At 42.9% G+C, this 14118-nt stretch overlaps 1 protein-coding gene across 1 annotated transcript in view; it reads left to right on the top strand.

Annotated features, from left to right (window-relative positions):
• Positions 1–10206, top strand: part of CCDC88C (coiled-coil domain containing 88C) — a 91312-nt gene extending 81106 nt beyond the window's left edge. The window contains exons 26-30 of the mRNA XM_033141125.1: positions 4853–5038; positions 5910–5975; positions 6539–6607; positions 7606–7907; positions 9035–10206. Coding sequence (XP_032997016.1) covers positions 4853–5038; positions 5910–5975; positions 6539–6607; positions 7606–7907; positions 9035–10048 — 1637 coding nt within the window. The 3' untranslated portion in view covers positions 10049–10206. The remainder of the gene's footprint in view (positions 1–4852; positions 5039–5909; positions 5976–6538; positions 6608–7605; positions 7908–9034) is intronic.
• The last annotated feature ends 3912 nt before the right edge of the window (positions 10207–14118 follow it).

The raw sequence follows: 14118 nt of genomic DNA on the forward strand, positions 1-14118 counted from the left end.
TCTGAAAATGAGTTTGCACTTATTTATACAGGGTTGCTAAACAGTTTTTTTCTCGGGACTGAATGTTGATTTGCTTTTTAAGCACAGATTATATTGAGGTTGCAGCCATTACTTATCAAACTTAAGAGTTGCAACAACAGGGGTCCATATACAGCTGATAAACCATTTTCTAGCTTTTTAAGCTGTGCCATTGAAGCCATGACTACTATGAGTTGTGGATCCTCAACAATGCAGATATGGAACTCCCATCATCCCTGACCATTGCCCATGATGGCTATGGTTCATGGAAGCTGGAGTCCAAACAGCTCTGAAGAGTCACTGGTTTCCTACCCCTGTTCAATAAGGAGCAGAGTTTTTAGTTTTGGGACCTTTTTTGGGGAAACTCCCTACTATTTGGAGGTTCATCCAGCACAGTCTGTTTTCTGGGGAGGGCAGTGTGAAACATAAAACTCTTTTACTGAGCTATCAACATGTAGATGGAGCAAAGTTTTTCTTTTGCTGCTGCTTCTGTTTGAAGGTTTTGCTTATTTTGATGCTGTGGTTTGGTTGTTGTCCTGCCATTGCTGCTACTAAATTAGACTTCTTGTCTAGTGGTTTTTAGATTATTATTATTATTATTTACTTCATCTTCAGTTTTGTTCTTTTTTTTTAAACTTCTTTGAGAGGCATTATGACTGAAAGATGGTTTATAGTAAATAAAATAATTTTGGATTACTGAATACTAATAATATTACTGTCATATGTCCTGTTAGACATAGTAGTTCTCTGAATTTATCAGATTCTTACAAATGTCTGTGTTTTTTTAACGGCATCTTGACTCAACATGTTTTCTGAGTTGATTGCGTGAGATCTATTAAGTACTGTTTTAAAATTAATGGATGGGGATTTTTCACTTCGTGCTGTCCAAAATATATAAAAAATATATAAAGGTTCCACCGCATAGTGTAATTTACTATGACATTTGATACACTCTGAAGGTGTGGCCCATCTCTTAACAGTAGAGGGAGTAATTAGGAAAGAAGTGGTCGCACAGAGACAAAGTAAGAAAAGTGGGAAGGGTTGGTAGTGATTTCAAGAGACACATGGTGTTGGTTGGTGCTTTTCATTTTATAACCAGCTGTTTGTCAGTAAGAAAGCAGAGTATGTTACACTAAAATGCAACTACATAATCATTGACTTAGAGGTAAAAGCAATTTTCAGGATTATTGGAAAAGGCTGGCGTTTATTAAAGAGCAGGAAGAAAACATGAGCATTCAGTGAAAATCTTACGAAAACTTCTCACAACTTTTCTTTATGCCGTACAGATATTTTCTAAAGAAACTGTGTGTGCCAACCATGTGACACATTGGGAGAGATGGAAGGTGCATGATATTAACTAGCCGAGACTTAATCCAGAGGAAGTTAGGCCTCAATTGTATTTGTAACTTGTGGAATTTAAGTGCTCAACCTTGTGCTAAAGTCCCATTGTGTTCAAATGTGCCTTACTTAGATGCACTTTGCAATGTATACAAGTGTGTGTGTGGGGGGGGGAATGATGTGAAATTTTAATGTAGACCTTAATTATAATGGTAAATGTGTGGCCATAGTACACATGCTGGCTTGCACAACCCAGTAAGCCAAGTTATGGCTTACGAGGAACACAAAAATTATGTACAGGCTGCTGCCAGCGAGGAGTTCATAACTACTTTACTTCTCCCCAGTTTCTCTCTCTCTTGTACCATGCTAAACTAAGCCATGATTTGGCTTAGTGTGTTGTCAGTGCCTGGGCTCATGGACTCACTAACCACAAGCTGCAGCCAGAGCTGAACCACAAGCCATTAATAGGCATCTCTCCTGGATCAAGAACCACTTACATGCAGCTCATGAACTGGGGAATGCTCTGTGTCCTTTCTCATTTACAAATTCTGTAAGAGATGCTACACAAAGTAAAAGCATATGCCCCCGAATGATTAAGAAATGCAGGCTTGGCCTGCAACAACGCAGTGATATTTCTAAACTGCAGTACAGTGGTACCTTGGTTCTCAAACTGAATCCATTCCGGAAGTCCTTTCCAAAACCAAAGCGTTCCAAAACCAAGGGGCGCTTTCCCATAGAAAGTAATGCAAAACAGATTGATCCATTCAATCAGTAGCTGAACTGGGTTCCACACAGTTACAAAAACAAATTCACCGAAAAAGCCTCAAAAACACAAAATAAATAGCAAAAACAAAAGCACCAAGCTTAAGCCGTTCCAGAAGTCCATTTGACTTCTGAAATGTTTGAAAACTAAGGTGCAGCTTCTGATTGGTGCAGGTGCCCTAGAAACCGACAGCTGCATAAGTTTCCGAAAAACGTTCTAAAATCGGTACACTTACTTTTGGGTTTTTGGCATTTGAGAACCAAGGACCACTGTACAGAGAAAAACATCAGATGTGTCTATTGCATGTGTGATTTTACTATGTATGTATAATCGTAGATACTATTGGCTGTGGCTGCACCATTTTCTCATCTAATCCCTCACCTGATTTAGTAGTTGCTGTAGAATAAATAATTGGTCCATTTTCATGTTTAGCTGGTCTCTTGGTTGTTTGAAGTACATTTTAGTTATTTCTGTTACTTTTTTTTCTTCCTTTCTTCTTCCTTTTGGGATCTCTGGGTGATAACACTTAGCTGCTCAACGCAAAAAGATTGCCTTTTTGAGAAGCACAAGCAAGCCCAAAGAAAAGTCTCCCAAGTCTCCATCGAATCATCCGTCTCTCTCTAACCGCTTCCGGTTCTGGCCGTCTCCTGACATCCCATCCTTTCCTAATGAGCCACTTTCTTTCTCGGAAACGGGAGATCTCTAACACCTTCTCTTATCATTTATTTTCAATGCATTTCTGAATATATCCAGACTTGTAACTTCTCTACATACACAAATTATAGATCTTCCGCATATCATTGACACAAACTAAATCCAAGCTCAGATCAAGTCAACATGGACTGCATTCCCCCCTCAGAAAGATGAAGAATCTTTTATTGCACAATCTGGATCGTTTCTTCACTACAGTACACTCTAAAGGGACACACAGTGCCCATTTCTTTACAGGTGATGGTGCACATCTTAAGTAAGTGAGCTTGCTGTGTGCTTCAGTAATGTTTGCACTCACTGGTGTGCCTCATGTCCCGTACAGATGTAGAGACGAACTGCTGTCGCTGTGTCGCCAATGACGCATCCTCTTTAACCGCCTCTGCATATTCTGTGTTAAAGTTTCCTTTTATCTAACAGGCCCTTTGCAGCACTCACCCCTTCCCAATAATATTGCAATGTAGACATCGAAATATAGACATACCATTGGCAAAGGTAGTTGAATGTTATGATACTTTAGCCCAGGCATTGCCAATGTGGAAAACCTACAGATCTTTGCTGAGCTCCCATCACTCTCCACCAGTGCTCAGGAAGGATAGAAGGATAGAAACTGTAGCCCAGCAACATGGGGCGAGCAGCATGTCAGCTACTCCTGCCGTAACCTATTCCTCTCATTTTTACAAAGTGCAAAATACTACTATCCTCAAAACGTCCAATTTTGTAGTGAAGAAATGCCATTGCATTTTGTCTCCTCTTTACATAAAAAAAATTTGTCCAAAGCAAGAGGTGGGTGATATAAAATATGTCTGTCAAGTAAGAGCCAACTGTTCTGAGAGAGCTGACCCTAAATAGGATGTGTAGCATAAGTCACTTTTGTACTGTAACAAATGCCCGTCCTTTTTTACATGTAGATGACTAGGAGGCAGCATTATAAATCAGCCCTAAAGTTGCTTTTCCTCTTACTTCCCAAGTTCCATGAGCTTCTAGAATGTGGGGCACATTATATTTGAGTGTTTGCTGCCAGTATTATGATGGTGTTTCCATATTTCCATTGCACCATAGCCTTACACACAGCTTCCAGGCACTTTCCTCAGGCTTACTTTGCAATTTTTAACTCACCTGTGTCTTTTGTGCTAATTTAATTTGTCGCTGTTGTTTGTTGTCTGTGCCAGCCATTTGTTACATGCGCCTTATCCTATTCATTTTTCAGGAATTCAGTGATATTGTTTGCAGAGAATTACTCTGGAAAACAAGTGTAACATGCACTTCTTGGGCATTTGAAAATATACAAGACCCTTATTATTTAATGAATACTAACTCACTTTTACAAGTAAATAATTTTGGCGTTTAGTACTCCAATGCGCAGTTTAAATTTACAACCGAGTATCCCAGCCTTACTAATAGCTTATTCAAAAACTATTGTGTTGAAATATGAATTATTCCCTGAAGGAACACTAGGAACAATATGTTGCATAGGGCATCAAACATTAATTACCTTTTTTATTGTAATGCTAAAGGGGGGAAAAGCATTTGTGAGATCTGAAATAGATCCCTCTAGGTTCATTGGGGCTATTCTTGAAATAGATCCCTCTAGGTTCATTGGGGCTTACTCCCAAGTAAGGGTTAATAGCTTTCCAGCCTTAGAGGATTTTCAGTGCTCTCACCCCATCCAGTGTTTGTGTGTGGCCCTTCCTTCCCCATAATATCTATAAAACATTCTCCCTGCTACCCAGGACACTCATTAGGTTCTCACTGAGCTAGCATCCGGTTGCAAAACTGAATGCAAATTTAATCTGATAATAAACTTCAGTGATACAGCTTGCATAATCAGCGCATCTTTTGTGCCACTGTTTTTGTGCCTGCTTGCTGCATTTACAAGGCGGTGGGTGGGTAAGTTTGTGCCTAGTTTTGGTGTGCTTTATTGTCTCTCTCTCTCTCTCTCTCTCTCTCTCTCTCTCTCTCTCTTTCTTTCTTTCTTTCTCTCTCTCTTTCTTTCGTTCTTCTGCCTTTCCTACTCAATATTAGTGGATTCAAAGCCGAAGAGAAATTCTCATTATGGAGGCAGCAGTGACCACATTGGAAGTGCAACAGACTCTGCTCTTAAGCAGTGCTACGTGGAGCCGAGTTCCAGGACTTACAGCTCTGCCTCAGCCGCCTACTTGGCTGCTCCGGGTTCTACCTCCACCTCTAGACAACAAAACAGACCCAGAGGTATGTGCCATGGCTGACTTGACTTCAGGTTACCAATGGGGGCCTTGGCTTTGGGGAGGTTCAGCAAACGCTTTCCAAGTTCAAACAAATAAAAAGCCTCAATGTGCAGCCATTGCTTCATTTATCATCTCCCCTTTCATAGAACTGGCTTTGGTGCATACGTCCTCATGCGTTAATGCTAACGAATTGTGTACATCATTTGTGTGGGAGGAGAAGAAGATAGAGGAAACAAGTAAACAAAAACCCCCCCAAAATGATTTTGCCTTTAATGTGGCAGAAACCTTTAAGGGTGTAGACATGTGGTGGTTAGACAGCACATTTTACAGGCATGCTATCTGTAAGTATGTCACGTGTTCTACCGTTGGCTTTAAAATCACATGTTCTACATCACGTGTTCTACAGTTGGCGTTAAAATTGAAAACAGGTTTGTGCCATGGAATATGGGACTTAGCTCCTCTGCTCCTCCCAGTGTGTATCTTCAGTGATTTGCTACCTTTGGGGCAGTTTGCAGCTGAAACATTGGCCCTTGCACATTATTGGTGCTGCACGGCAGAGAATAGATTTTGGGAGACTGTATATTGGGAAGCATCCCTTGCTAAGTTTGGAAAGTTCCAGGCAGCCCCCTTTTCTCCATGCTTCCAGCCTAGCCCTTCCTAGTGTGTGGTCTTCACTCCCATGACCAGACCTAGCATTTGCACCTAGTTCAGACTTGACAGGTTGCATTAGATGCCTGTTTATGCAACGCACCTTCACATCTCCCTATATTGACCTATACTATTTTGAAAGTTAAATAACATGGCTGGACATGTCTGCTGGCTTTGTTCATCTCTGTTGAACATTACGTTCTGATATCTTACATTCTTCTATCCAGGCCATAATTCAGAAGGTGACCTTTATGAAAACTTCCTTGAGGTAGAGCTTTCAAGCAGGCAGCACAGTAAGTGATCAGTCGTTCCCCCTTTGTCATTGATCCTCGACACTAAACAATGTTCAGGGAGGAAGGGTGTCCCCAGACCTCTATACGTGCCTTTTTGGGGTGAGGAGGCTGAAATGGGAGGTGGGGGAAACCCGATTCCATGAGCAAAGTTCCATTCACAGTTCTTAGGATGCAAGTCATTATCACTGGAAAGAATTTGTTGTTGTCGCTGCTGCTGCATGATTTATTGGAGCATCGTGGGAGACTTTTCTGGTCTCCAGTAAGTGGAAATGTTGAAGTTACAGGTAGGTAGCCGTGTTGGTCTGTCATAGTCAAAACAAAATAAAAAATAAAAAAATTCCTTCCAGTAGCACCTTAGAGACCAACTAAGTTTGCTCTTGGTATGAGTTTTCATGCACACGAAAGCTCATACCAAGAACAAACTTAGTTGGTCTCTAAGGAGCTACTGGAAGGAATTTTTTATTATTTTGTTTTGGAAATGATGACTTCTTTTCTTCCTAATTTGATGCAACTCGGGAGGTGGGATTCACCTTAGGCTCTCATGTGCCTCTTCTCCCTTCCAGTGTCAAGGCCAAATAGTTTAGAGAACAGTGAAAATGCATCCTCCAGCAGCTCCCCTCTGAACTTCAAAGGTAAGATATATTCACAAATATATGGTGGATTGCATCCTGGCATATTCACCTAAAAGCTGCACTGGAATTCCAATGCATCAAGTTTTAATTTCATAGGGTAATGCCCTCTTAATAAAATGGGATGGATTGACAGAGGACAAAGGCTAATATTTATGATGAATATATTACCTCTATTATCCAAGGCCATATCCATATGAATACTAGTGGCTGGGAATTATTGGGGGGGGGGGAGAATTCTGTTGTACTCATGTCCTGTTTGGCCAAAATGGGAGCAGAATGCTGGAACAGTTCAGTGTTTGGCCTGATCTAGCAGGCCTCTTCTTATGATCACATTACTAATTGTGCTGTTGGTTGGTGTGTTTATCAGATTTATAGATGGCTTAATAATAACAACAAATCTAAGAGGCTTACATAAAATACAGATGTGTTTAACATGGTTGATTTTAAACCAGTGCTTCATCATCATCTGTTGATTTGTAGGACACCTTTTTCAGAAAACTATTCTGCTATTAGAAGCAATTGTAAATAATGATATCCATATTTATGTACAAAAGAATAAATCCACACAACATTATATGAAACAATACAAATAAACTAACCTGGTTTTGAATCTGTGCGACCAGCTGAGCTCCTGTGGTTCTGTCCCAGCTTCTGCCAACCTTGGAGTTCAAAAGCACACCAGTGTAATTAGATAAATAGGTAACGCTGCGGTGGGAAGGTAAATGGCGTTTCCGTGTGCCCTGGCTTCCATCAAGGTGTTCTGTTGCACCAGAAGCGGCTTAGTCATGCTGGCCACATGACCTGGAAAGCTGTCTGTGGACAAATGCCGGCTCCCTTGGCCTGAAAGCGAGACCAGCGCCGCAACCCCATAGTCACCTTTGACTGGACTTAACTGCCCAGGGGTCCTTCATATTTGGGTGGTGCTCAAAGAAAGCTTCTTCACAGAGTGAAAGGGAAACAAGATGGTAACTTTGATATGTCTTAATCTCCTGGCACAGGTTCTTTTGATCGTATTCATGGCAGATCAGAGAGTCTCAGTAGTGAAGACACAGTGCTGACTAAAGACACACCTGGCTCACCTAGAGACGGCCTTTTTTGTCCCACCTCTTCTGCTCTCGGGGGCTCAAACACTAAGCACAATGCCTCCCTTACCAGGAACTCTGCGTTCTCATATGAAATATCTCAGAAAAGTAATCCAGCCCATGCACCGTCTGCTAGGCATCGACCTGCTTCTCCAGGCAGCGAGTTGGTGACTTTGGAAGAATTCCTGAAAGAAAGCCACAGATCAACACCACTTAATGTAAGCACCCAGAACTCCATTTATGATTTGAAATTATTTATTCAGTGATTGATTGGTTGTGATTTATTCAATGAAATGAATACATTGACATGTACACAGTAAGCTAGTGTTGGAGGAACTGAGGAAGGGGTGAATTTCTTTGACCTCATGTATGAGATGAGCAAACAGGTGCAAGGTCAGCCAAGCCAGTTGCTATGGCAACAGCCCAGTGGCATCTTTATAAGTGATTAATGCATGGGACGCGGGTGGCACTGTGGGTTAAACCACGGAACCTAGGGGTTGCTGATCAGAAGGTTGGCGGCTCGAATCCCCACGACGGGATGAGCTCCCATTGCTCGGTCCCTGCTCCTGCCAACCTAACAGTTTGAAAGCACGTCAAAGTGCAAGTAGATAAATAGGTACCACTCCAGCGGGAAGGTAAGCCGTGTTTCCGTGTGCTGCTCTGGTTCACTAGAAGCAGCTTAGTCATGCTGGCCACATGACCCAGAAACTGTACACCAGCTCCCTTGGCCAGTAAAGCGAGATGAGCGCCGCAACCCCAGAGTCGTCCGTGACTGGACCTAATGGTCAGGGGTCCCTTTACCTTTTAAGGCATTTCAGCGCATTCGTCATTCAGTGAGTCTGCCACTGAGTTCGAGTCTGTGTTACGTCATGAATTGCTGGAGCAACAAGATTGTTTTCTACTTGTATGTATCTGTATCTGTGTATCTGTATCTGTAAAGCCTACAAGCCGTATGCATATATCCATATCTGGAACTGTATTAGAAGCCTGATCTTCTGCAGCAGCAAAGGCACTGAGTTGCACCCAACATTGGGGGGGCCCCATTGTGTGCCCCCTCACCCGGCCATGCCAACGACCTGCCACCACCCACCCACCGCCTTACTTTTCAAAAGGCACCCTGGCAATTATGAAAGGGGCGTGCTGGGGTGAAGAACACTTTGCCCTGCTGCAGCTCTGGCACAGATTGCCAGCACGCCTTTCTGGAAGGCTCCCTAGTGATCCTCGGAAGGATTAAGCTTATCCATCCATTAATCAAAGCATAGAAATCAGGTGGCATCTTTGTGTATACATATTTGGATAGTGATTTTATTAGCTCCATGTTCATTCAGTTTCTTGGTTTTCTCAGGACGCATCCAGCAGAGACGACTTCCTGAGTGACTATTTCAGAAAAGCAAATGAGCCTCCATCTATTGGAAGTCAGCTTTCTCAAGCAAATAGGAAGGAGGCAGCCAAGATGCCCACCATCTACGTCACACCAACCATAAAGATGTCTGGTGCTAATGAAGACGGAAGGCTAGCCAGGCCAGGTCACTACGTCAAACCAAACCTTCGGCCAACAGAATCTGAGTTTGCAGCAAACTCCACCAGTTCCTACAAGCTTCCTCCTGCATCTCAAAGGGGATCGAGGCAGGTGGCACAGTCTTCTCAGCAGGGCAGTAACATGAGCAAGCAGAGCGCATCGTTGAACCGCGCATTTAGCTTGGCTTCCGCAGACCTCCTCAGAGCCACTGGTCCAGAGGCAAACAGATGCTACAACAGCCTTCCGAAGCCTGTGACTGCCGATCTCCAGCTGGGCAAGGACTCGGATAGCCAGACCTCTCTGCTTCCTTTAGCGGGAGGCTCCCAGGTCTCTCTGAGAGAGAGGCCGCAGTCTGCAAAGGTGGAGGGTTCTCTGCAGAGCGTTAATTCTCGCTGTCGGCAGCTTGATGTCAGGCGGCTCTCTCTTGCGCCTCCAAAAGATGAGAAGTCACTCTTGTTCCCCCCCTTTTCCTACTCCCCAACCACTTCCAAGGATGACCTGAACTCTCAGCTACAGGAGCAAGCCAAGCCAGGTTTGGAGCAGCACTGCTCCTCTCCACAATATGCTGTTTCTAAGATCAAATCCAAGCCAGTGCTGAGATCTGGGGAAGTGGCCACAGTGACTCCTGTCAGAATTGTCTCCGGCAGCACGGAAGGGAGCAGCCCCCAGGGGCCGAGCCCAAGTGAGGCCTCTCTTACCAAAGGTCGATCCCCAGAAAATAAAATCCCAGCAGGAGGCACTGAAGAAGCAAACAGAGGGGGCAGCTCCAAGAACCCTCCATCACCACCAGGTTCTCATGCTGATCAGGAGACTGTTTGGTATGAATATGGCTGTGTGTGATGCCCTTACCTTCCTTCCCTCACCCCCAAAAAAGAGATGTACAATATGTGCTTCACTACTGAAAATTTGGTGGCGTCAGGCGTGATGGTGTCTCTAAATACAGAGCCACCTGCCAGTTGTCTTAACTCTCTTCTAGATGCTAACGTACAGCTTTGCTTACCCTGACGCCTTACAGGTGTTTTGGAGTACCAGCTCCTATCATTCCTTGCCAGGCTTAGTGGCCAGGGATGATGGGATTTGTAATCCAAAATTATCTGGAGGGCACTGCGTTGGGGAAAGCGAGTGTAATGGAACAAAATGCATTGGTGTACACTCGAGGTGAAAGATTGACTTGCCAAATGCAGCTGCTGCTCTTGTGCCTAGATGACCATGTGGACAGATCAAGTGTCTCCATTTCTTTCTGCTCTCCCTCAAACCCAGGAATTTAACTGAACTCCTGGAAGCACAGAGAGCTTGCAGTTTTGCTTCCCTTTAACTCTCCTGCTGGCCCTGTTGCTCTTCATTAATTGGAAAACTGCACATGTGTGTGTGTCTTTGCCTACTGAGTTCAAGCCTTAATAAAACGCCGCCCGATAAAACAGGCACCTCCCTCCTATTTTAAAATGGCAGGCAAATTTTACTAAGCTGTAAGTCTCTTACTGGGTCTGGGTTGGAACAGCTGCTGTTTTAAAAACGAGGTGACTAAAACGTAGAGGTCTCTGTCTCAACCCTTCCCTCTGATGGCTGTCACAGTACATTAGGAGGCCTGTTCAATGTCCTGGGGTTGTGTGTTGTTGTTTTTACTGCACCTGCATTGTGGTGCTGTGGAGGTGCTGCCTTTTTTATATATATGGCTAACGTTTTATGAAAAACACTGGAATGGATGCACTGTTCTTGTGGGGTAATGCCTCTTTTAAACAGTGATTCCATGCACTAGACTGATGTGTTCACTACTGCAAATGTTATATTTCTATTTGGATCTGTTGGGAGCCAAGGGGAAATGAACAGATACTGCAATTCTGCTTTCCTTCTAATGTGTACAATTGCTTGTATCGTAAATGATACGTAGCAGATTCTTTCGGTGACTTTATGACTGCTGCAATCGTCAGGCTAGTTTTTTCCACCGGAACTAGTCATTTTAAGTAGTTGATATTTTCAGGCCCAGATTCTAACTCTTGTTAACTGGAACTGTATAGAAACCAAAACACATTTCTATGCACATGAAATAAATACTTTTTTAATTAAATCATATTTATGCCCAGCTGAAAGACTTGTTACATTTCAGGAGATTCACTGAGTGCTTATGTATAACTTGAGTGTTTTGTGCGTTTCTGCTGTTTTTCTTGTAAAGATGCTCCCCCCCCCCCCGGTGTGTGACAGATCACCTTACAACAGAATTGTAAAAGTTCTCCTGATTTGTGATTTACCATAGTGAGAGAACACACAAATCTGTATCAATTGCACATAACCGGTGACTATTGTGTAGCGGATCATATTGTGAGAAGAGCGAGATTGTTTATAATAAAGCCTCTTTAAAATATACATTTCTATCAATGTCTCTCTGGAGGATTGCATTAACAGCCATTCCAAAAAGAAAAAAAGGGGGGGAGGGTGATGGTTGACAAGTTGTAATTTTCATTCCCTCTTATTAATATTTATAGAAAGGCTTCCCACATTTGTCTCCAGACAGGGTCCTCCAACTTCCTCTCTAGGGTATAATACTCAAATACAGTTTTAATAATGAATTCATAGTACTTTTAATAAAGGGTTCCCATGCATGCATCAGACCTGTTCTTTGACAGGTACTGAAATTTTGTGAATGATCTGTTAATCTTTTGGCTTTTTTTTTTTCTCTTGAAGCTTGATTACGTAGTTCAGCCTTTCCACAGACGTTAGTAACTTAACTAGTCTATCTGCAGGGTTCTATACAATTCTCTGGGTGGGCTCTGTCCACAGGCTGCAGGGTTTCCTCTTACATTAAAGAGAAGGGAAGGAATAGAATGGGAGAAACTGAGTTGTACTTATTAATGGGGATGTGCACAGTTGATTAACTGTGCCTGGCTTTGATATAAAATGCCCCACTCAGCTGCTAAGAGTCAGGCACTTGTGAAGCTGTTAGCAATACTCAAACCCACTGAAATCATTGTGGACTTCATTTCATTTCAATGGCTCTACTCTGAGTATTACTAATGGTGGATATCGCCTAGTAACTTTACCAAGCCTACCCAGTGAATTTCATCTCTAAGCCTTCCTATTGTTTTATTTCTTTTGCTGGTTGCATTGTCTTATTGTTGGAACCAATCGACAATTAGCCGTTAATAAGAGCCCGATCCAACTCCTCTCCTCTGTGCACACAAACGTCCCTCCCATAAACACAGCTCTACTCTCATGGCAACTTCTGAGTAGAAGAAAGGAGGGTCAGCCAAAGTGGACAGACAGGGAGGAGCGGATGTGGTAGGGGACTGAACTTAATTAAAAACTCACAAATTATAAGCTTAGTCATAAAGTTGTTCCATACATTGGAATATCAGACATATAAAGAACTACAAGCAAATAATCCAGATTTCATGTTCCCAAATTCTATTTCAGCACAGACGAGGAGACAGCAATTTAATGGGGGAATGTCTTAAATTATAATGGTCCTTCTCCAAAGTTGGGCAAGTGGATATCTGCTCTGGAGGGTCTCCCAACCCCCTGGTGCAGATTTCAGGAGCTGCATGTAGAAGGAAAGATGGGGAAGTGTGTTGCATCAGCAGAACTGCAACATTTGGGGAGGGAAGCCAGCAGTTTACACATAATAATACACAAATTATAAGCTATTAGTCATAACATTAGGACTTCTTTCTACTCCTCTGACACATTGCATAAGTCTGGGGTTAGCATAAGCTCCCTCCCCACTTCCGATCCCGCCCACTACAAGTCTCTTCACTGTCCAGCAAAGCAGGAGGAGCCAGGAGCAATCCATCCATCCTCTTGACCTTACAAGTAAGATGGGTTTAAGGGGAGGAAAATTGTAATCTATGAATTTAAAATAGATTGCTAAATGGGGGCAATTTCGTGGTCTGAAGAAAATATTGATAAGAAGTCAGTATTTTAATAGTCACATTTTTCTCCCTGTAAATTGTAGCATGTTTTAGATGAAGCTTCTTCTTTTCTCTCCTCCCATTGGTTTTTTTTCTACCATAATACAACTGTTCCCCCCCCCCTTGATTGTATTAACAACCTTATCAATAGAAACAGCAGTTGGCAAGCTTTCCGGTTATTAAATTAAGGTCTGTGTGTACTGTCTGTCAATAAAAAAGGCAAAACAATATTCCCATGATGTTATTTACAGGTGATGATATAAATATTTTAAATAAATGGCTGGAATGCAAAAGAATTACAAAATGTGTACAAATGCATGACTAAAATTCTGAAGGGGGTAGAAGTCCCTGCTGGGGAAAGACATTTGATCCCGGGGTATGAGCTGGAGGTATATGAGGCCAGTAGCTTTCTGAAGCTAAGCAGGTCTGTGTCTGGATGGGTGAATGACTTTGTGGGAACCACATGTTAGGTGTCATAGCATGACTTGTAGAGTTGGAAGGGACCACAAAAATAATCCAGTCCAACCCCCTGCAATGCAGGAATCTTTCACCCAATGTGGGGCTTGAACCCACCACCCTGAGATGCCCTGCCCACTACTAAGCTATCCCTCAGGTCATGACAGAAGAAAGGAAGGGTAGAAATGTAATGGGGGGCGGATTTGGGCTTTTAATAACCATGATTAAGAAAACACTAATACCCAGTGAAAAGCCTATAAATTTGCACCCATGGTGTAGAGAAAAGTGAATGTAGATAATTTCTGCCCCCCCCCCCCCGAGAAGACTGGAACTCTGTGCCATTAAATTGGAAGCATTTCCTCACATAACACACAATTTATGGAAGATATGTAAAAAGATTGGGCACATTAATGGGGGATATGGTCTCCCCACACATGTCGGTTCTGTCCTTGGTTAGAACATCAGCTTCAGGGGCAGCCTGCCACTGTCGACCAGATGCCAGGGAGGAACAGCGAGAAAGGCCTCACATCTTGCTTGCAGGCTTCCCAGGGG

The sequence above is a fragment of the Lacerta agilis genome, chromosome 1 (genome assembly GCF_009819535.1).
Source record: "Lacerta agilis isolate rLacAgi1 chromosome 1, rLacAgi1.pri, whole genome shotgun sequence".
Classification (NCBI taxonomy): Eukaryota; Metazoa; Chordata; class Lepidosauria; order Squamata; family Lacertidae; genus Lacerta; species Lacerta agilis.